This window comes from Schistocerca nitens, chromosome 10, assembly GCF_023898315.1.
Source record: "Schistocerca nitens isolate TAMUIC-IGC-003100 chromosome 10, iqSchNite1.1, whole genome shotgun sequence".
Taxonomy (NCBI): domain Eukaryota; kingdom Metazoa; phylum Arthropoda; class Insecta; order Orthoptera; family Acrididae; genus Schistocerca; species Schistocerca nitens.
In genome coordinates, this window is record NC_064623.1 from 69,609,579 (window position 1) to 69,633,514 (window position 23,936).

The 23,936-nt window shown below is 45.6% G+C and overlaps 1 protein-coding gene across 1 annotated transcript in view; it reads right to left on the reverse strand.

The window, feature by feature from the left end:
• The window catches only part of LOC126210156 (uncharacterized protein CG43867), a 462,670-nt gene that overhangs the window by 247,714 nt on the left and 191,020 nt on the right, over positions 1 to 23,936 (reverse strand). Inside the window, exon 2 of the mRNA XM_049939307.1 lies at positions 2,749 to 2,877. Within this exon, the coding sequence (XP_049795264.1) occupies positions 2,749 to 2,871 (123 nt within the window). The 5' untranslated portion in view covers positions 2,872 to 2,877. The remainder of the gene's footprint in view (positions 1 to 2,748; positions 2,878 to 23,936) is intronic.

The window sequence follows — 23,936 nt, forward strand, 5'->3', positions numbered from 1 at the left end:
GAGGTGGAAAAACATCACTGGAACGTCACTGGAACAGAGATGGATGAGGTATATTAATGTTGAAGGAGATAATGTTGATGCAAAAGATGTTGCGACGTGAGTATACTCATTTTCACTATGATGCTGTATCCTATCCAGAGTGGGGCTGGGCAGAATGCATCTACAGCTACGGCTGTAAGATCATGTTACTAGAGTAGCTGCACACACCAGATGGGTCTCCAGCTTAGTGATGCACACACCAACATAGCAGCCATACATGTTCCTATACCTGGCCCTAAAGCTCAGAAGTGAGGGCTCCTTCAGGCATGGGTGTGTGTGTGTGTGTGTTGTCCTTAGCGTAAGTTAATTTAAGTGAGTACGCCTAGGGACCGACGTCCTCAGCAGTTAGGTCCCATAGGAATTTACCACAAGTTTCAAAATTACTCAGAAGGAAGGAAGTAAGATTAGGATTTAACGTCCCGTCGACATCTAGGTCATTAGAGACGGAACAGAGGCTCGGAGTAGAGCAGGAGGGGAAGAAAACCGGCCATGACCTTACAAAGGAACTATCACGGCATTTGCCTGACGTGATTTAGGAAAATTACAGGAAACCTAAATCAGGACTGCCAGATGTGGATTTGACTCATTCTGGTCCTGAGTGCAAACCCAGTGTGATTACAACCGAGCCGTGTCGCAGTTCCAACTTGGTGATAGTGATGTCATTGTGGCCAGCAATGTAGACTACTAAAGTACTTGAAAGGACATGCTCCTTGATGTAGGTCTCAAGTTTAGTGATGCCAGTGTCCTTGTGACCAACTGTGTAGACTACAAGAGCACTTGGATGCAGCTGCTCTTCAACCTGGGTCACAAGTTTGGTGAAGGCAAGTCCTTCTGGTCAGATGTGTACACTATCACAGTAGTTGGCGGCACCTGGTCCTCAACCTGGGACTCAAGCTTAGTGTGGACAGCTCTATAGTCTAGTAGAGTAGTTGCACGCAACCTGGGTCTCCAGCTTGGTGATGGTGGTGTCCTCGTCACTAGCTGTGTACAGTACTAGAGTAGATGGAGGCACCTGCTCCTCAACCAGTCTCTCAAGCTCAGTGATGGTGGTGTTCTTGGGGCGAGCTGAGCAGACTAATAAAGTAGTTGGATGCAACTCATCTCCAACAAGAGTCTTAACCTTGGTGATGACAGTGTTCTAATGACCAGCTGTATAGACTACTAGAAACACATACCTACTGCTCAATCTGGGCCTTCAGTTCAGTGATGACACATCTTGGTGATAGCCATGGTCCTGCAGCTAGCAGACTAGAATAGTGACCAGCTGTGTACATTACTAGAGTAGTTGGGCTGAAATGCTGCATCTGGGTGCTGGTTGGGCCCCACAGCTAGCAGTATATAGAGTATTTGGACACACCTGCTCCTCGACCTTGATCCACATCTATGTGATGGCTGTGGCCCTGCAGCAAACTAGACAACAATACTTGGACGCACCTGGTCCTCGACCAGAGTCCACATCTTGGTGATGGCCACGTCCTTGCAGCTAGCGGTACACAATAGACTAGACTACTTGGGCACACCTGCTCCTTGACCTGGATACGCATCTTGGAGATGGCCGCGGCCCTGCAGCTAGCAGTATAGACTAGTCTAGAGTATTTGGATACGATTGTTCCTTGACCTTTTCCTCCACATCTTGGTGACAGCCTTGGCCTTGCAGTTAGCAGTACAGAGTAGACTAGAGGTGACTGGACGCACCTGATCCTCAACCTGGGTCTCGAGCTTGGTGATGGTGGTGTCTTTATCATTAGCTGTGTACAGTACTATAGCAGATGGAGGCACCTGTTCCTCAACCGGTGTCTCAAGCTTAGTAATGATTGTGCCGTTGTGGACAGCTCTATAGTCTAGTAGAGTAGTTGCACGCACCTTCTCCATAACCTGGGTTTCCAGCTTGGTGGTGTCCTTGTCACTAGCTGTGTACTGTACTAGAGTAGATGGAGGCACATGCTCCTCAACCAGTCTCTCAAGCTCAGTGATGGTGGTGTTCTTGGGGCGAGCTGTGCAGACTAATAAAGTAGTTGGATGCAACTCATCTCCAACAAGAGTCTTAACCTTGGTGATGACAGTGTTCTAGTGACCAGCTGTATAGACTACTAGAATAGTTACACATACCTGCTGCTCAATCTGGGTCTTCAGTTCAGTGATGACATATCTTGGTGATAGCCATGGTCCTGCAGCTAGCAGTATAGACTAGACTAGAATAGTGACCAGCTGTGTACATTACTAGAGCAGGTGGGCTGAAATGCTGCATCTGGGTGATGGTTGTGGCCCCACAGCTAACAGAATACACTAGACTAGAGTATTTGGACAATTCTGGTCCCCCACCTAGATCGACATTTACGTGATGGCTATGGCTCTGCAGGTAGCAGTATAGACTAGACAATAATGACACACCTGATCCTCGATCTCAATCCATATCTTTGTGATGGCTATGGCCCTGTAGCAGACTAGACAACAATAACTGGACGCACCTCCTCGTCGACCAGGGTCCACATCTTGGTGATGGCCACCTCCCTGCAGCTAGTAGTATACACTAGAGTACTTGGACACACCTGCCCCTCGACCTGCATCGACATCTTGGAGACGGCCATGGCCCTGCAGCTAGCAGTATAAATTAGAGCACTTGGATACACCTGTTCTTGACCTGTTCCTGGTGACAGCCATGGCCTTGCAGCTAGCAGTACAGAGTAGACTAGAGGCGGTTGGACGCACCTGCTCCTCGACCTGGGTCTCCAGCTTGGTGATGGCAGTGTCCTTGCGTCCGCTGCCGGCCTGTGCATGCTCCTCAGCTTCTCCGGGCGCCCAGTCCGCCTGTGCCAGCTGCTGCTCCATCATCCGCACCTACAATAAGTCAGGATTACAGTGTAGGCCCATATGTATTTTTTGCTTTTGTACTTTGTTTGCAACAAATTTATTCGTTTCCTTGAAAACATTCAATAAAATAAAGAGTCTAATGACTTGATCGGCTGAGAATTCTCCAGGAAAGACGATTCCTGCCTGGTGCAAGTCTTTCATTTGCATGCAACTTGGGCATTGCTGTCACGCGCCGTGGTAAAGGGGTATGTAAGTGGAGCAAAGACAGTGGGGAATCATTCTTGCGATGATACGGGCTGCTTAAGGAGAAAACGACTGACATGAGTCACACTGACCACGGGGAGATTTTTATGGCCGGGCACCTGATAACAAACGTCTCGGAAATGGCAAAGCTGGTCGCTAAATATGGGCTCTAAAATGTGTACCTTGAGCGCTTTTTCGTCTTCGGTACTGTCAAACAAATCACTCCTATTGCAAGTTCTCTGCTTTCCATATTTTTAAAACGTCCAGTTAACGTAGGCTCTACAGCATATACGTTAAGAGCTACACTGCTGGCCACCGTAAATGCAACACCAAGAAAGACAAGAGGTAGCACAACAAAATTTATTTTGTAGATAACATGTTGTGCAAGTATCAAATGATTACGTTTACAGACGTCTGTGACATGTGGTTCCTGCCAGAATCAGTAGCCAGAGTAGCCGCCATTGTTGGAGATCACCGCTGCCACACGTCTCGGCATTGAGTCAAAGAGACGTTGGATGTGTTCCTGGGGTACAGCAGCCCAAGCAGCTTCCACACGTTGCCAAAGATCATCTGGTGTGGCAGCTGGGGATGTAATCTGGGTCACTCGTTGAGCAACCATGGACCACATGTTTTCTATCGGCGAAAGATCCGGAGAGCGAGCCGGCCAGGGAAGCACTTCAATCTGTTTATTGACGAAGAACCTTTGGACAATGCGTGCCACGTGTGGTCGCGCATTATCCTGTTGAAATATGCCTGTGGCCGAGCCCTGGAGGTAAGGAAGGACAACTGGCTCCAGCACCTCGGATATGTAGCGCCGGCTATTTAAAGTACCGGCAATGCGTACTAGAGGCGTGCGAGAGTAATATCCAATACCGCCTCATACCATAATACCCGGTGCAAGACCAGTGTGGCGGTGGATAATACAGCTGTCCAGCATCCTCTCTCCACGGTGTCTCCACACTCGAATCCGACCATCGTGGTGCTGCAGACAGAAGCGTGCCTCGTCAGTAAAGACAACGTCATTCCATTCTGCCGTCCACATCCGTCTGTCATCACACCATTCGCGACGGAGACGTCTGTGGTTCTGCGTCAATGGTAGACGAAGCTATGGACGTCTTGCGGACAGACCACTCTGCTGTAAACGGCGTCGAATGGTACGCGCAGACACTGGATGATGCGTTACAGACGCAATGTGCTGTGCTACGGTTCGGGATGTCACTGAGTGATCCGTCACTGCCATGCGCACAATTTGCCTATCAGCACGTGCAGTGGTGCACCGAGGTGAATGCGATCGACCACGTCGGTCCGTCGTACCCTCCTGCATCCAACGGTCACATATCCGCATTACAGTTGTTTGGTTTCGTCCAACACGACTAGCGATTTCTCTGTATGATAATCCACAATCTCGGTAAGCCACTATTCTTCCTCTGTCGAACTCGGATACTTGATCAAACGATGTTCGCTGTTGTCTACGAGGCATAACTGATCGTCTTGTGAAACAACCACAAGGTAAACACACGTGCCGAACGTACACTCGTCGAAATCGCCAAGCCTTAAATGGCGCTATGAGGTGGCGCCTCAGGCGCGCGTGGTGTGCGTCTGCGTTGAAATTCTAATCAGTTGCATATCTCATCGCTGCAAACCCATGGTGTAAATTTCACTTGATTCGGATGCTCCCTTCATGGTGTTGCATTTACGGTGGCCAGCAGTGTATAAGCGAAGATGAACACGTGTTGGCTGCCTGTTGGGGTAAGCATAGCTACAAAAAACTGGAACAACTTCTTTCATGAGTAATATATTATTCTCATGACACATATGTTCAACGTTCATGCCATATTTTTTTGTTTTGGCTAATTCGAAAAATTTCTTGAAAAAATAAAAAGGAAAAATCACCTTTGTTTCTTACGACCATGCTCCGCATTACTTCCCTGCGCCAGACTGCACCAGCTCCGTCGAAACAGCCGGGAGATGGCAGGATACCTATATTGCGAATCATTAGTGGTATCTAATTGATCCATCATGCATGTATGGAAAATACGCCCGCCCGGTTAGCCCTTGCGGTCCAACGCACGGCTTTCCGGATTGGGAAGGAGCGCCTGGTCCCCGGCACGAATCCGCCCGGGGGAATTGTGTCGAGGTCCGGCGAGCAGGCCAGTCTGTGGATGGTTTTTAGGCGGTTTTCCATCTGCCTCGGGGTGGTTCCCCTTATTCCGCCTCAGCTACTCAGCTACACTATGTCGGCGATTGCTGCTCAAACAAGTTCTCCCAGTACGCGTACACCACCACTACTCTACCACACAAACATAGGGACTACACTCGTCTGGTGTGAGACGTTCCCTGGCGAGGGGTCCACCGGGGGCCAAACCGCACAATAACCCTGAAAGAGTGGTTCGGTGTGGGGAGGGGGGAGGGGTGAAGTGGACTGCGGTAGTCGTCGTGGGGTTGTGGACCACTGCGGCTGAGGCGGGGGCGGCGCCTCTCCGTCGTTTCTAAGCCCCTGGTTAACATACAATACAACAGAAAGTAGATGAGGCCCCTGGTATCTACTTTTCAGTCAGACTCACAAGGGGAGGCCGCCAATTGTGAAATTCAGATTCGATTCAGACTGCGCATAATAAAAGCTCATGGCCAGAGGTGTATTGTGGCAAAGCACCAAGATGCACTTCTCAGCCGTTGTCGAGAAAATCGACAGTTAAAAGAAACCGTTGCGGTGAAATACTCTCTACGATTAGCAATTTCCTACAGCGTTGTGGTGCAGCGGTAAGCGCTCGGGTTCGTAATCCGAAGGTCGCCGGATCGAATGTCACGCCATGCAACATTTTTTTTTTAGTATTTGTTTTTTGTAATTCAAATGTGTACACACACACACACACACACACACACACACACACACACACACACACATATATATATATATATATATATATATATATATATATATATATAATTCCCGGCAATCAGTTGCAACAATTATGCATATAATAAGTTGTTGAAAGTCGTTTCTCGTGGAAAAACTGGCGACTTCGAAAATCATTATGTTTTCCGCAAACAAAGTTGTATTTCACAAATGTTATTAATTGTCTTCATAATGTTAACCACGTATAGTTAACGGAAGACGTAGAAACGATATTCCGAAACGAATACGTATAGCGTAAGTCAAACGTTCGAATTAGAACAGAGACCCCACGAACACAAATTTGCTGTGTCAGGTATGAAATATAAACTCCGTTACTCGCTCGTTACACTTGAAGGACAGATGTTGAATGGGCCGAAACGAGCAGCCGCATAACAGCGTAGTTGCCTGCTAACTTTGAAAGAAGGTAGATGCGGTTCCTAGCGCAACTTATAACATCGTCGAAAATCAGTGCGGACGGGAGAGCTTTGGTACACCCTGTTGAACAAACGGAAAAATGGAGGCGGTACCATTGGAGAGCGATCCGACCTCACCAACATGCATAAGCAATTCATTAATAGTTTATATAAAAACTAATAAAAAAAATTGCATGGCGCGAGATTCGATCCGGTGACCATCGGATTACGAACCCGAGCGCTTACCGCTGCGCCACGACGCTGTAGAAAAGTACCAATCGTAGAGAGTATTTCACCGCAACGTTTTCTTTTAACTGTCGATTTTCTCGACAACGGCTGAGAAGTGCATCTTGGTGCTTTGCCACATTACACCTCTGGCCATGAGCTTTTATTATGCGCAGTATGAATCGAATCTGAATTTCACAATTGGCGGCCTCCCCTTGTCAGTTAAACATGAGCATGTCCGCTTTTCTTGTGCTCCGAACGTCTTGTCTTTATTTAGTTACGTAGATAATGTTTTAAAACATCTTATAGCATTTGAATATTCTGAACAAGTGAACAAATTAACAACGTTGCCTAAATTCTTGTAGTAAGACGCATAAAGTACAGTGCGACGTCTCGTATTCGTCAACGAAAACAAATACACATCCGAGAACTGAAACGCAATATCTGAGGAAAGCGGGTTGAAATGAGAACTCGTGCAGCTGTCGCATAGCGCATCACGCCCAGTGCGACCAGATAAGCAGGTAGCAGCAGCACTCGGGATGCGACCCTAAGGACCTGGTACATTGCCGGCAGCCACACGCGATCGGGCAACGCTGCAGTGTCGCGTCACAGCCCGCTCTCATAGGAGTTTATTGTTAACACATACAGGCGGCAGCACGGGCTGCTACGATACTTGCGGAGCGCCGTGTGTCGGGTGGGCGGCGCGCGACCGCCGGGGCAGGGTGTGCTGCGTGGGTCAGGCCTCGCCACCCCGAGCCGCGCGCCGCGGTGACGCCAAACCGGCTGGGGCGTCCGGGCTGTAGCTAAAACCAGAGTCCTCCACTGTACAGCTTGTATCGCGGATACTAGAGAATACACGGCGGTGGTCACGCAAAGGCGGGCTATGAGTTGTGACGTCACCGTGAACCCTCTCGCCACGCCGCACTGCATTGGAGTGTTTAAAACTTGCGCAAGTATGAATGGAATTATGATTTTCCAAAATTTACTATATTTACTGTTATTATTAGTATTGTTACTACAAGGTCCGGCAGAAAAACCTCCCCTTTAAGGAAAGCTAATAAAAACAAAACCAAATAAGGTAGAACAATTTTATTTATACTAAATAAAAGTACATATTATGCCATTTTAGAAAATACTCTTATGGTCTTACTTTTTAAATAAAACATCCCTTAAATGGCTTCCTGCACTGTCGACACACTGATTGAGTCTTTCCCTGAAGTTATTCATTACTCTTTGAGTCATTTCAGGTGGAATAGCTTCAACCTCTTGTGTAATTGCTTCTTTCAGGGCTCGTAAAGATTGTGGACGTTGTTCATAAACTTTTGCTTTTAAATAGCCCCAAAGAAAGAAATCACAGGGCGTTAAGTCCGGCGATCGTGGGGGCCAGCCAATGTCTCCACGCAACGAGATCACATGTCCAGGAAACATTTCCTTCACCAATGCCAGTGACTGCCGCGCTGTGTGGGCTGTAGCACCATCTTGCTGGAACCACACGTTCTCTATTTCACCAAAAAGCTCCCTTAGTTGCGGTTGGAGAAAGTCGCGGAGCATGGCACAATAGCGTTCACTGTTGACGGTTAAATTCCTGTCATTTTCTTCGAAAAAGTAAGGACCGATCACTCCGGAATTGTAAACAGCACACCATACTGTTACTTTAAGGCTATGAAGTGGTCGTTGATGAAGTTCTTGGGGATTGTGTTCACACCAGTACCTGCAATTTTGGCTGTTCACTCTTCCGGCAAGGTGAAAGTGTGCTTCATCAGAAAAAATCACAATATCGTTGGGACGAATGTTCCGAAGAAGGTCTTGGCACAAACTTACACGGACACCACAGTCTCGTTCACTCAGTTCCTGCGTAGTTACAATTTTGTAAGGATGCATGTTAAGATCTCGATGCAAGATTCTTCTCACACTTCGATCAGATATCCGTAATGCTGCCGCATGCTTTTTAGCGGATCGTCGAGGAGATTGTTGAACTGAAGCTCTAACTGCATCAACATTTCCGGGGCCTGTTGCAGTCCGTGGTCGTCCAGGTGGTTTCCTTTTTAATGCGGAACCTGTCTCACGAAAGTTAGCAACCCAAGAATAAATTGTTTTCTTATCGGGAACAGGGTCCCGTCGTCCGAGCGCAAAGCGAACGCGAAAAGCACGTTGAGTATTAATAGGCGATTCGCCATTTTGAATAAAATCTTCCACTACGAAGGCACGATGTTCACCAGACCACGCCATGGCGTACACTGAAAACGGCACGTAGGCAGCTACTTAACGACGCGCCCTCCACCACTCTGCTCCTTCTACTGTCCGCTGCACGTTACTTTGTAATCAGGGAGTTTTTTATGCCGGACCCTGTATTAAGCCTAAAATCAGTTATACTACACTTTCTGTACAGTCGGTGAAATGCTAGTGTAAAGCCATCTCGGAGGCCACTGTTTTTTCTGGGAGAAGAGACGTACAAAGGCTTAGGTCTCATAGTCACGTATACGGAGAGACCACTGCAATGTCATGTTAAACTCTTTAACCATATTAACACTCGAGTGGGTGTATTTCCCTGTACCATTCCACCTATTCCTTCATTACTGTTTCAGCTAACACACTGTTAAATTGTGCTGTTATACACTGAAGAGCGAAAGAAACTGGTACACCTGCCTAATATCGCGTATGGCCCCCGCGAGCACGCAGAAATGCTGCAACACGACTTGACATGGTCTTGACTAATATCTGAAGTAGTGCTGGAGGGAACTGACACCATGAATCCCGCAGGGCTCTCCAAAAATCCGCAAGAGCACGAGGGGATAGAGATCTCTTCTGAACAGCACATTGCAAGGCATCCCAGACATGCTCAATACTGTTCATGTCTGGGGAGTTTGGTGGCCAGCGGAAGTGTTCCTGGAGACACTCTGTAGAAATTCTGGACTTGTGGGGTGTGGCATTGTCCTGCTGGAATTGCCCAAGTCCGTCGGAACGCACAATCGACCTATACGGATGCAGGTTGAAACAAATGGTTCAAATGGCTCTGAGCACTATGGGAGTTAACATCTGAGGTCATCAGTCCCGTAGAACTTAGAACTACTTAAACACCAACCTAAGGACATCACAAACATCCATGCCCGAGGCTGGATTCTAACCTGCGACCGTAACGGTCGCGCGGTTCCAGACTGAAGCGCTTACCGCTTGGCCACACCGTCCGGCGATGCAGGTTATCTGACATGATAGTTACGTATGTGTCACTTGTCAGAGTCGTATACAGACGTATCAGGGGTCCCATATCACACCAATAGCACCCGTTCAACACTATTACAAAGCCTCCACCAGCTTGAACAGTCCCCTGCTGACATGCAGGCGCCATGGAGTCATGAGGTTGTCTCCATACCCGTAAACGTCCATCCACTGGATACAATTTGAAACGAGATTCGTCCGACCAGGCAACAAGTTTCGAGTCTTCAAGAGTCAATGTCGGCGTTCTCGGACCCAGGCGAGGCGTAAAGCTTTGTGTCGTGCAGTCATGAAGGGTACACGAGCGGGCCTTTGGCTCCGAAAGTCCATATCGACGATGTTTCATTGAATGGCTCACACGCTGACACTCACTGATGGCCCAGCATTGAAATTTGCAGCAATTTGCGGAAGGTTCGCACTTCTGTCAGGCTGAACGGTTCTCTTCAGTCGTCGTTGGTCCCGTTCTTGCAGGATCTTTTTCCGGCCGCAGCGATGTTTGAGATTTGATGTTTTACAGGATTCCTGATAATCACGGTACGCTCGTGAAATGATCGTACGGGAAAATCCCCACTTCATCGCTACCGCGGAGATGCTGTGTCCCATCGCTCGTGCGCCGACTATAAAACTCAAGTTCAAACTCACTTAAATATTGATAACCTGCCGCTGTAGCAGCAGTAACGGAACCAACAACTGCGCCAGACACTTGTTATGCGTATGCGTTGCCGATGGCAGCGCGGTATCTGGCTGTTTACACATCTCTGTATTTCAATACGCATGCCTACACCAGTTACTTTGGCGCATCAGTGTCTATGAAGTTAATTATAATGCTGCTAATTTTTCGCGCCCTAGATGTTCATCTTACACTGATCTATTACTGTATAATGTTATTACTAATACAACGAGCTAGGTCGATTTTTTAAAGTATAATTCATTTCGCTTCACTGTTATACAGGGTTTGTGAGTTATTTTGAGATTTATGTATTAAACTGGTATTTTGTACTGTAAAAGGTACAAATATAAAATTTCTTAATAAATATCTTTGACGAAAGTAAAATAAATCATTTTCAACGGCTAAAACGAAGCGATAGTCTTTTGGGCCCCATAACAGCATTTACGATAGAAAAACGTCATAACGCCGATTGTGGGTTAAGAAATTTTGTTATTTATAGTCTAGCTATCGCGGTTAGCCGTGCAATCTAACGCAAGGCTTTCCGGATTGGGAAGGAGCGCCTGCTTCCCCGGCACGAATCCGCTCGGTGGACTTGGGTCGAGGTCCGGTGAGCCGGCCAGTCTGTGGATGGTTTTGAGGCGGTTTTCCATCTGTCTCGGCGAATGCGGGCTGGTTCCCCTTATTCCGCCTCAGCTACACTATGTCGGCGATTGCTGCGCAAACTTCTCCACGTACACGTACACCACCATTACTCTACCACGCAAACATAGGGGTTACACTCGTCGGGTATGAGACGTTCCCTGGGGGGGGGGGGGGGGGGGCTTCCACTGAGCGAGTTGGCGCAGTGGTTAGCACACTGGACTCGCATTCGGGAGGACGACAGTTCAATCCCGCGTCCGGCCATCCTGATGTAGGTTTTCCGTGGTTCACCTAAATCGCTCCAGGCAAATGCCGGTATGGTTCCTGTGAAAAGGCACGGGCGACTTCCTTCCCCGTTCTTCCCTAATCCGATGAGACCGATGACCTCGCTGTTTGGTCTCTTCCCCCAAACAACCCAACCTGGGCTGGTCCAACAGGGGCCGAACCGCACAATAACCCTGACTGAGTGGTTCGGTGTGGGGCAGCGGAGGGGTGAAGTGGACTGCGGTAGTCGTCGTAGGGTTGTGAACCACTGCGACTGCGGCGGGGGCGGAGGCTCTCCTTTTAGGCCCCCAGTTAACATACAATACAATACAATACTTATAGTCTAACTTTTTTTACGTTTCATCGTAGTGTTTTGGTTCGCGTCAAATAACTGTGAGTGTGAAGCACCGTATGTGGATGATACAGCCAAGCACGGGAGTAGCATCAATGCCTCATAGTTGCATGCGATGACCTCGCTGACCGGACAGCGAACTGGCGCCCCGCATTCAACGTCAGCGAGAAGGAGCTGTTGTCTGTGGGTAGGAGGCCTCTCCCACAAGCGATGCGCATTCAGAGGCGTACAAACACTCCTTCCATCTTGCCTGCCCCTGTCTCCGCCGCTACCAGTAAAGCAGCTCAACCTGCCGCAACGGAGACACGAGCGTGCACGTGTACTGAAGTGCAGTGGTTAAAGCAGGCCATCTTGAGTTACCGAAGGCCTGGCAACCTCCACGGGACCCGTTCAGCCTGCTGTACCACACAGCAGGTTGCGCTGTCAGTCCAACGTGACTACAGAACAGCCAGGTGTATGTCTGAGTAGGTAGTTTCAATGCAGCTCATTTATCATAACGGAGAGAGCAGCAATACGAATAAAGTTCAAATGGTTCAAATGGCTCTAAGCACTATGGGACTTAACATCTGAGGTCATCAATCCCCTAGACTTAGAACTTGTAAGTAGGCTGTTTAGGTTCTTATGTTGGTAACGCCACGTAGCGCTCTGTATGAAAATCAATGACTGTGCTCTGTGCAGTTTGAGGCTGGTCGGCATTGTTGCAATAGTCGCTATTGTAGCGTTGGGCAGTTGGCTGTTAACAGCGCGTAGCGTTGCGCAGTTGGAGGTGAGCCGCCAGCAGTGGTGGATGTGGGGAGAGAGATGGCGGAATTTTGAGAGCGGATGATCTGGACGTGTGTCCATCAGGGACAGTAAATTTGTAAGGCAGGATGTCATGAACTGATTATATATATATATATATATATATATATATATATATATATATATATATATATATATATATAGGGTGTTTCAAAAATGACCGGTATATTTGAAACGGCAATAAAAACTAAACGAGCAGCGATACAAATACACCGTTTGTTGCAATATGCTTGGGACAACAGTACATTTTCAGGCAGACAAACTTTCGAAATTACAGTAGTTACAATTTTCAACAACAGATGGCGCTGCGGTCTGGAAAACTCTATAGTACGATATTTTCCACATATCCACCATGCGTAGCAATAATATGGCGTAGTCTCTGAATGAAATTACCCGAAATCTTTCACAACGTGTCTGGCGGAATGGCTTCACATCCAGATGAGATGTACTGCTTCAGCTGTTCAATTGTTTCTGGATTCTGGCGGTACACCTGGTCTTTCAAGTGTCCCCACAGAAAGAAGTCACAGGGGTTCATGTCTGGCGAATAGGGAGGCCAATCCACGCCGCCTCCTGTATGTTTCGGATAGCCCAAAGCAATCACACGATCATCGAAATATTCATTCAGGAAATTAAAGACGTCGGCCGTGCGATGTGGCCGGGCACCATCTTGCATAAACCACGAGGTGTTCGCAGTGTCGTCTAAGGCAGTTTGTACCGCCACAAATTCACGAAGAATGTCCAGATAGCGTGATGCAGTAATCGTTTCGGATCTGAAAAATGGGCCAATGATTCCTTTGGAAGAAATGGCGGCCCAGACCAGTACTCTTTGAGGATGCAGGGACGATGGGACTGCAACATGGGGCTTTTCGGTTCCCCATATGCGCCAGTTCTGTTTATTGACGAAGCCGTCCAGGTAAAAATAAGCTTCGTCAGTAAACCAAATGCTGCCCACACGCATATCGCCGTCATCAATCCTATGCACTATATCGTTAGCGAATGTCTCTCGTGCAGCAATGGTAGCGGCGCTGAGGGGTTGCCGCGTTTGAATTTTGTATGGATAGAGGTGTAAACTCTGGCGCATGAGACGATACGTGGACGTTGGCGTCATTTGGACCGCAGCTGCAACACGGCGAACGGAAACCCGAGGCCGCTGTTGGATCACCTGCTGCACTAGCTGCGCGTTGCCCTCTGTGGTTGCCGTACCCGGTCGCCCTACCTTTCCAGCACGTTCATCCGTCACGTTCCCAGTCCGTTGAAATTTTTCAAACAGATCCTTTATTGTATCGCTTTTCGGTCCTTTGGTTACATTAAACCTCCGTTGAAAACTTCGTCTTGTTGCAACAACACTGTGTTCTAGGCGGTGGAATTCCAACACCAGAAAAATCCTCTGTTCTAAGGAATAAACCATGTTGTCTACAGCACACTTGCACGTTGTGAACAGCACACGCGTACAGCAGAAAGACGACGTACAGAATGGCGCACCCACAGACTGCGTTGTCTTCTATATCTTTCACATCACTTGCAGCGCCATCTGTTGTTGAAAATTGTAACTACTGTAATTTCGAAAGTTTGTCCGCCTGAAAATGTACTGTTGTCCCAAGCATATTGCAACAAACGGTGTATTTCTATCGCTGCTCGTTTAGTTTTTATTGCCGTTTCAAATATACCGGTCATTTTTGAAACACCCTGTATATATATAATGGCTTCTGAACACTATTAAGGTAAATACATTGTTTGTTCTTTATCAAAATCTTTCATTTGCTAACTATGCCTATCAGTAGTTAGTGACTTCAGTAGTTAGAATCTTTTATTTAGCTGGCAGTGTTGGCGCTCGCTGTATTGCAGTAGTTCGAGTAATGAAGATTTTTGTGAGGTAAGTGATTCATGTAAGGTATAGGTTATCGTTAGTCAGGGCCATTCTTTTGTAGGGATTATTAAAACTCGGATTGCGTTGCGCTAAAAATATTGTGTCAGTTTAGTGTTGATCAGAATAAGTAACGAGAGTAATGTCTGAGTACGTTCCGTTTTGCTCAGCTGTTTGAAAAGCAAATAACGTAAGGGGGTTTACCAGCACAATCATTCACAAATTTTTCTAAGGGAACGTTTCAAACTACTTAAACCTAACTAACCTAAGGACATCACACACATCCATGCCCGAGGCAGGAATCGAACCTGCGACCGCAGCAGCAGCGCGGTTCCGGACTGAAGCGCCTAGAACCGCTCGGTCACAGCGGCCGGCTACGAATAAAGGAGGAGGAGGAGGAGGAAATTAGTGTTTAACGTCACGTCGACAACGAGGTCATTAGAGACGGAGCACAAGCTCGGATTAGGGAAGGATTGTGAAGGAAATCGGCCGTGCCCTTTCAAAGGAACCATCCCGGCATTTGCCTGAAACGATTTCAGGAAACTACGGAAAACCTAAATAAGGATGGCCGGAAACGGGTTTGAACCGTCGTCCTCCCGAATCAATACGAATAAACCACACTTCACGGACACAGAGGAGAAATTAAGAATAGGGGAATATGTACTAGTCACGGAAAAGAACCCAAATCAAACAGCGGTTTATGAGGCAGCTTGAGGTAAATCGGTAGGTATCCCGCCATGAAAATTGTGTAAAAAGTTACTAGACATTCATTCTGCAACCCCGAGTATGTTACGATATGTTTGTAGATGTGACCAGGAGTTTCCTCACTCCAAAAATATTTTGAAAGAGGACAAAGTAGCTGACAAGTGTGTCGAAATGTGTGCTAAGGACTTGAGGCCATTTAGCAATAAGTAGGGTGGCTACATGTAGGGCTAACGTTGAACAATAACTCTGAAGTTTGTGCTCAACACTTATGGTGGCCGTGTGCTTAGAGGCATCGTATTAACGTGTTGATGGTCCCAGATCCGCCACTCGTTGTATGCAATTTTTTTTTACCTTCGCGTTTCTAACGGATACTGAGAAGAGCAATGATATTTGTATACTTATTTCTCACTAATACTTAACGGTCTTTTTCGACTATGACGCGATTTCCATGGGTGTCGTTAGGCGACAACGTAAGACTACAGCTTAAAACTGCTGTGAGTCAATGAAAGACAAAGAACATTTAGAGAGCAAAGTGCCTAAAAGCAGATCCCCATTTCGTTTTAATTTAACAAATAGAAAAGTGTAAAAAATTATGTTTTAAAAGCATGTAAAATTTACTTTATAATGCTGTGCACCATTTGCATTTTAGTAATAGGAAATAAAGGAAAACTTACCATAAAAACTTTTTAAAAACTTTACACTTAGCTAGTTCCAAAATTAGCTGCCAAATCGAATCCCAAGGACAAATAGTCAAAATGGTACAAAACTAAATTAAAAGACGGCATTAAATATGAGAAAACGTAATGTAGTTGCAAAGTAGGTATAATGTAACATCTTCAAGGAAGTGATAGATTTTGTGTGTTTTCTTTACTGAACCAAAGAGACCTGCTATAGAATATTCCTGTAAGATTTATTTCTGAAAGGTTGGTTTTGTGTGGTTTAAGAACAACCCACATTTTCCCAGAAATTTCGTCTTTGACTTGGTGTTCAATGTTATTTCTCCCTGCCAATTTCACAGCCATTCTTCACGAGTCATTGTGAGTAAGCATCAAGACGCTTCCATAGCAAGACAGCACTAAACCAGCTCTTCTTCAACATCTTTACCAAAAAGTGTAGGCCTGACTCTTTTTGTTGTTGCTGCTTCCTTAGTTGTCCTGTACTTATTGCTGGAAATCGACATATGAGTTGTTTTCGGAACATTAAACTGTTCTCCGGCCTTTTCCAACTCATCTGTGTTTTAACTATATCAATAGGTTTAGTCATTTTAGACAGACACCACTTTATTTGATAACCCTTCCAAGTACTGGGATCAGTAAGAGAACAAGAGTGTGTAATAATACAAGACGACTTCAAACATCAAAAAGTAAGGGGTTGAGTTTAAGAAACATTAGGAGGTCTAGTTTACGTAACTGAAGGCTACATTTGGTAATGAAATAATTTTTAACCAAACATTTAAACCAAAATGTGAGCCGGCCGCGGTGGTCTCGCGGTTCTGGGCGCTCAGTCCGGAACCGCGCGACTGCTACGGTCGCAGGTTCGAATCCTGCCTCGGGCATGGATGTGTGTGATGTCCTTAGGTTAGTTAGGTTTAAGTAGTTCTAAGTTCTAGGGGACTGATGACCACAGATGTTAAGTCCCATAGTGCTCAGAGCCATTTTGAACCAAAATGTTAAAAGTTTTGATACAACAAATGCGTCGAAGTACACTAATTATTCCGTGTGTGAATACCGCGGTCTGAGGCGCCTTGCCACGGTTCGCCCCCGCCCCCCCCCCCCAGTCGGAGGTTCGAGTCCTCCCTGTGGCATGGGTGTGTTTGTCCTTAGCGGAAGTTAGCTTAAGTAGTGTGTAAGCCTACGGACAGATGACCTCAGCAGTTTGGTCCCATAGCAACTTACCACAAATAAAAAATAAAAAAAAGGGAAAGAAAATCATTGCGACGAAAAATACCATTTTACCATATACTGCTATGCACTTACACTCTGTGTAAAATAACTGCACTTCATGTAATTTGTTTGGTGCCCATTTGATAGCATAGGGCTTGTTTTTAGCACTGCATCGTAAAGTACATCAAACATTTCTGGTAGAAACTATTTTAAAAGCTTCAGATTTCACGCCATGCACTCTTTCGATATCTGACTTAACTGTATAAAACAGCAATACAAAAAAGACAGTACACATAATTTTCACAACTAAGTACAACTGTGACAAATAAATAAAATTTTCAGAGGAATCATATTTTACACATAAGAAAGCAAATTGTGAAAGAAGCGGCTGTACTTTAGATAGTCAACAAAAATCAGCGGTTTCCAGTCTGGAAGTTAACTCAGTTTGCAGCGCTGGTGAAACATAGCGCTTTCCCATTAGCGTTTCAGTTCTGATTTTTCGTTGGTCGCCTGGTTAGAGCTGAGACGACGTGGTGGGGATAGTGCAAACCCCTGTGTGGTTTCCGTTCTCGCCACTCAGCGGTGTGCCTCGACTGCTGTTAACTATAACACGATGGCGGCCCTGGCTGGCTCACGGGGAAAACAGCTGACGCACGCCTCTGTCGCCTGCGTTCTACGTTGCAGTACAGGCCCCGGAGGGCTGGTGGCAGGGTCGCCAACTATCATTCAATAAAAATAGCGAAACAGTCCCGCAGAAAAGGCCAGAAATGGCTGCATTATAATTTATATGTTTAGTTCATTAAAAATTAAAAACACGAAAAGAACTCACCTAACAAAAACAAGTATCTTCCTCATCCCGTCGTGGCTAACTTTCTTTGCCGGTGCTGCAGATTTCGCTAGCCTCCCTCTTCCAAGCGGCATTTATATCAACAAACTTGTATTTCTTCTGTGAGTTCGTGTAAAAAACACGGTGGCGTCTCAGTCCGTATCTTAAGACTAGCAGAGAGCATATTCGTTTCGCGTCTGTTACTGAGTTTGTTTTCCACCAGGTTTACCTGACTAAAAATTCTCTCAAGTTTTGCACTGGAGTGTGGTACAGTTAACACTGAAAATGCGAGTGAGACCAACGCCAAGCATTTTCGCCTCTTGCACCACTGTACTAACTCCCTGCCAGAATTCCGAGGTGGATGTCTGGTTTATCAATTTTATGTAGCTAAAATTTTATCTCTGGTTTTCAATTTTGTCGGAATTCAGCTCAAGACCTATAGCTCACACCAGACTAGTAGAGCTAATAGGTTGTGTCACTGTTCTCAATGTTTCTTTTACACTTGGCAACCACATTTGATGGAGCTCGTCAAAATTATGTGGAAGCCTGTTTTGAAACTACTGAAACAGATTTTTTTGTGAAGTTTACGTATCTGCCCCGTAACGTTTCATTGGCGCCGTTCGACAGTCTGGAGAGGTTTCGTTCATTTGCGACTATGTAGCCGAGATATGGGGATGGACCAAAGTAATTATCAATGCTACCCTGGAGGGGATCGATTTTAGCAGTGGGATTTATCATCTTGACATTATCGAGCGAACTAAACTGGTCAAACTGTCTAACAACTAGGAGGGATACTGGGATCCGTAGTTTCGGAATCAAAGAAAGTACATATAAATATAAAACTTCTCCAGTAAAGCATTGTGTCTTGTGGCGACCTAATTCAAAATGTAACATTAGTTCTGCATGTTGTTCTAAAATTGTACTAACAGCGGGTTCAGTGAAAAGACAACGAGAATTGTAGGTTTTACGGTGTATTGATAATTTTTACTTATGGACCGTCGTGTGAATTGTTGGTTCCTGGAATGTTTCATAGATCACATTCACACCCTGTTCACAACTAATTGTGCTGTACATGAGCCTGTATTCTAAGCGGCACAGAGAAAAAGACAAAAACCATTTATGATTTCATAAACAAGAAATTAATTGTTTATGGACCGAGTTTCCTCTGTAGCATGAGACTATGCGAGCTGTAGTGAATGATAGACGAAACGGATCAGAACAATAGGATCGTTCTCAAATCATTTTATCGTCTAGCCATTTACTCACTGTTAACACCGCACATCACGCTGGCATTGTCTGTACCGAATCACTGCTCTCTCTTAGGATCAAGTTTCTAACTCAGAAAAACCTGTTTTATTCCTAAAGTATGGATTCACCATTACATTTTTCTATCTCAGAACACCCTTAAATGTGGACAGTATTTCAGTCATTTGAGTTTGTTTACATCCTCCACATCAGTGAAGTGTCCAGCCAATATATCCAAAATTGTTCCATTACATTTTGTCTCATACAGACGAGTGTAAAAGTGTGGTGTGGGATAGCGAACCATCAGCTCATAGGCCTGTTTAACATAGACGGAACACTGAACGCGCACAAGTATCGCAGTCTCCTAATAGGCCTTCTTCCGCGGATGCAACAACACGTCCCTCTGCAGACTAGAAGAAACCTGTGGTACCAACATGATGGTTTTGCAGCCTTCGAGGGGCGTCTCAAAAGTCCGTGCAAAGTCCGAGAGATGGCATCACCGGCGCGTATCGAGGTCATGTTTAGTTAGTAGCATCTTTGGAAAGAACGCACACCAAGTTTCAGCCATATTGGTCTATTTTTTTGTGTTTGGCTTTCGTGTGAATCAAGAAAGTCGAGTGATTGTCAAAAAATGGACGAAAAAGAATTTCGTGTGGTGATTAAACAGTACTTTATGAAAGGCAAAACGCCTCAGGATACTAAAGAGAAGGTTGATAAACATTACGGTGACTGCACCTTCGATTAGAACAGTTTATAAGTGGTTCCAAAATTTTCGGACCGGCCAAATGGGCACAAGTGATGCTGAACGTTCTGGACGCCCTGTGGAGGTTACGACTCCAGAAATCATTGATAAAATCCATGATATGGTGATGGATGACAGAAGAGTTAAAGTGCGTGAGATTGCTAGTGCTGTGGGCATCTCGAATGAACGGGTAAGTAATATTTTACATAAACATTCGGACATGAGAAAGCTATCCGAAAAGTGGGTTCCGCGATTGCTCACGCTTGGCCAAAAACGGAACCGTGTGAGGTGTTGCAAGGATGGTTTACAGCTGTTCAGGAAGATTCCACAGAACTTTAAGCGTCATTTCGTCGTTGTGGATGAAAAATGGATACATTACTATACTCCTGAGACCAAATCTAAACAATGGGTTACCAAGTGAGAATCTGCGCCAAAAAAGGCGAAGACCATTCCTTCGGCCGGAAAGATTATGGCGACTGTCTTTTGGGATTCGCAAGGGATAATCCTCATCGACTATCTGGAAAAGGGTACAACTATTACAAAAGTCCTTTTCCATCACGACAACGCACCAGCACACACCTCAGCACTCGTCGTCCCAAAATTAATGGAAACAGGATTCCAACTCGTTTCACATCCCCCCTGTTCTCCAGACTTGCCTCCCTCGGACTACTATTTGCTCCCCAATTTGAAGAAACGGCTATCGGGACAAAGATTTTATTCAAACGGGGAGGTGATTGCTTGCATACTTGGACAATTCCTATTATTCGGAAGGGATCATCAGATTAGAACAGCGTTGGACGAAGTGTATGGATGTAAAAGGAGACTATGTCGAAAAATAAAAAAACGTTTACCCCAAACACGTAAGTACGAGGGCTATTCCGAAAGTAAGGTCCGATAGGTCGCGAAATGGAAACCACGGTAAAAATCAAAAATGTTTTATTTGCAACAGTTAGATACACCTTGCAGCTACTTATCTCCATAGTCGCCGACCCGACTTAGACGTGTATCGTAGCGTTGTACCAACTTTCCCATACCCTCGCTATAGAAGGCAGCCGCCAGTGCTCTCCGCCAATTCTCTACGCTGGCCTACGGCTCGTTGTCTTGTGCCGAAATGTTGTCTTCATAACCAGCGGTTCATGTGACCTGAGCTGAAACTCAGAGGGAGACAATTACGGGCTGTATTGTGGGTGATCTCACATTTCCATTTGAAAACGATGCAGGAGCATCTTCATTGCCCCTGCAGAATGCGGCTGAGAATTGTCTTGAAGACGAAACAGCACGACAGTTATGTAATGTTAGCTGCATAGCTTCAGGGGAAATTTCTCACCAGGCCCCCGTACTTGGCGGCAGACACTATTTTCTAGACATCTTTACGCACTCACTGCGAGCTCAGAAATGAGAAGAGCGACGTGATGCTAACTGGGGTTATACTAGAGACACTACCCAACACATCTGTGCAAAGCTTTATCGGATTTTCATAGTCGTTTCCATTTCGTGACCGATCGGACCTTACTTTCGGAATAGCCCTCGTAGTTTTTATTTTTGCACTTACTTTTCAAACGCCCCTCGCATAGTGCATGAAGTGCTACAACATGTCTTCACGGATTGTTTCCAAATCGTTGGATTGGACGCAGGGGACCTGTACCTTGTCCGGCCCGATCCCCAGATTTGATGCCTGTAGACTTTTTTCTGTGGCGAAAGTTGAAACACGTTGTCTACAAAGACATACCAACTACACCCGATGATATGCAAAGTGTTATTGCAGTCTGCTCGGACGCCTGCGCTGAAACGCTAGCACGTGTGGTTCAAATGGCTCTAAGCACTATGGGACAACATCTGAGGTCATCAGTCCCCTAGAACGTAGAACTACTGAAGCCTAACTAATCTAAGGACATCACACACATCGATGCCCAAGGCAGGATTCGAACCTGCGACCGTAGCAACCGCGTGGTTCCGGACTGAAGCGCCTAGAACCGCTCGGCCATTGCGGCCAAGTTGCACGTGTGCAGCAGTCTCTTCATACCAGACTGGAAGCGTGTACTGCTGCTGGTAATTTTGAACACAACCTGTGATGGTCGGATACTGTACAAGAGCCAGTGTGAGAAATTTTCAAAATATTTTCTCGTAAACGATTTGCACCAGACGCCTGCAACAAACGCCAGTGATATTCTGATATACTCTAATTTTAGTTTGAATGTCAATAGGCATTGTTCCATTTAAAAAAAGTTTATCTTTGCACAAAAAATACACTTCCAAAGTAGTATTACAATCTGTTGATTGGCTAACAATATGAGCTCCTGATTACGAACGCATTCTGTGAAAAACATACTTCGCATTTCCGCAGTTTTGCGGGACAAGTTTTACGTGATTTTCCCTGTATATTGCGGTTGCGGTATGATGTACTAATTACCTAGCACAATTAGAAGGAACTGTATATTGTTACAATACCCACTGTTCACAAGTGTTATAAATAACAAACTTCACGCAACACCGTTGTAGCTTCTATTGTATTTCCAAAGAAGTGCAACTGCATTATTAGAGCGCGTAGCTCCTTAGCTGGGAGCTCTCGCTTCCGGCTTCTGCAGGCAGGAGAAGTTAAGAAGACGAGACCGTTTATACTATGATCTAACTGCACGGTATGAGCTTGCGGGGATGTCCGATGTTAACAAACGCCCCTTGCGTGGTATCTGCTGATCACGGAGTGTAACGAACGTTTGAAAAAAATACAAATACGTTCATAGTAAAATGTGAAGTTGTACTATTTTTACGCTTTTGTTGGGAAAATTATCGAATAATAAAAATGGTTAGAAGTAATATAAAATGGGTAGAAATAAAATAAAAATGACTAGAAATGCCAGCAGTAGTTTTTTTTTCAAAAACAGTGGCTAATCACCATTTCAAAATGTTGGCGACCAACGCCGGTATTCGGGGGACGTCCGTTACTTAAGTGAGCACAAGATGTGGGAGGAGGGGTCCGGCAAAAACCTCACCACATGTCATTTAAGGGGGCGGTTGGTGGGCAATGAAAATCTCACGCCGACTTTTTAATTCAGACGATATACATTATTGTAATCGACAGTACTGAAGTGCCCAGCCATCTTTATGGGTCTCTGAACTCTACAGAAAGCTACACACGTGTGCATGCTCTGCCCGGGGTTCCTAGATTTCAAACAAGTGCCGCAGAAGTGTCAGGGAGTTCCCTGTCGTGCCGGTTGAAATGAGGGCGTGTCTGTCAGTGAGTCAGTGGTGGTAGCCTGCAACGCGTATAAAGCCAATGTTACTGTGTTCAACACGAATTTATATCAAACCGATTAGTGTGTTAAAGAGGCATGCCGACAAGTCGAAGTATAGGCGCGAGCGAGAATTTAATCGTTTCTGGAAGGAAGCTAAGCTCAACTTCACCGAGAAGAATTGTCTTAGTGATGATATAAATCAATAGGTTTGAGCTTCACATGGTTCAAAGGATGACACAAATAATGCCGTCTTACATCCGCAAAGTAAGTAAACGTTCAAAGAAATTTATGGTACGAATTTAATATATCAATAAAAGGTCGGTTTCTACCAATCAGTCGAAACTAAAACGAAAAACCAGTCCAAAGTTGCAAATTTTTATTGTTTTTATGCACTCGATGACTAGTTTCGGGTCGAGACCCCTTTTCAGATCATCGTAACATAGTCAAAAATGGTATTACCAAAGATGTAGAAACCATCTCAAAGATATGCAACGGCCGGCCAGTGTGGCCGAGCGGTTTTAGGCGCTTCAGTCTGGAACCGCGCGACCGCTACGGTCGTAGGTTCGAATCCTGCCTCGGGCGTGGATGTGTGTGATGTCCTTACGTTAGTTAGGTTTAAGTAGTTCTTAGGGGACTGATGACCTCAGATGTTAAGACCCAATGTGCTCAGAGCCATTTTTTGATGTGCAACGAACGGTTACAGATAACTGTAAGCGCTGTTAACTGTTCGTTGCACATCTTTGATATGGTTTTCACATCTTCGGAAATACCATTCGTGACTATGTTACGATGATTTGGAAATGGGTCTCGGCTCGAAACCAGTCATCGAGTGAATAAAAAAAGTAAAAATGTGCAACTTTGGACTGGTGTTT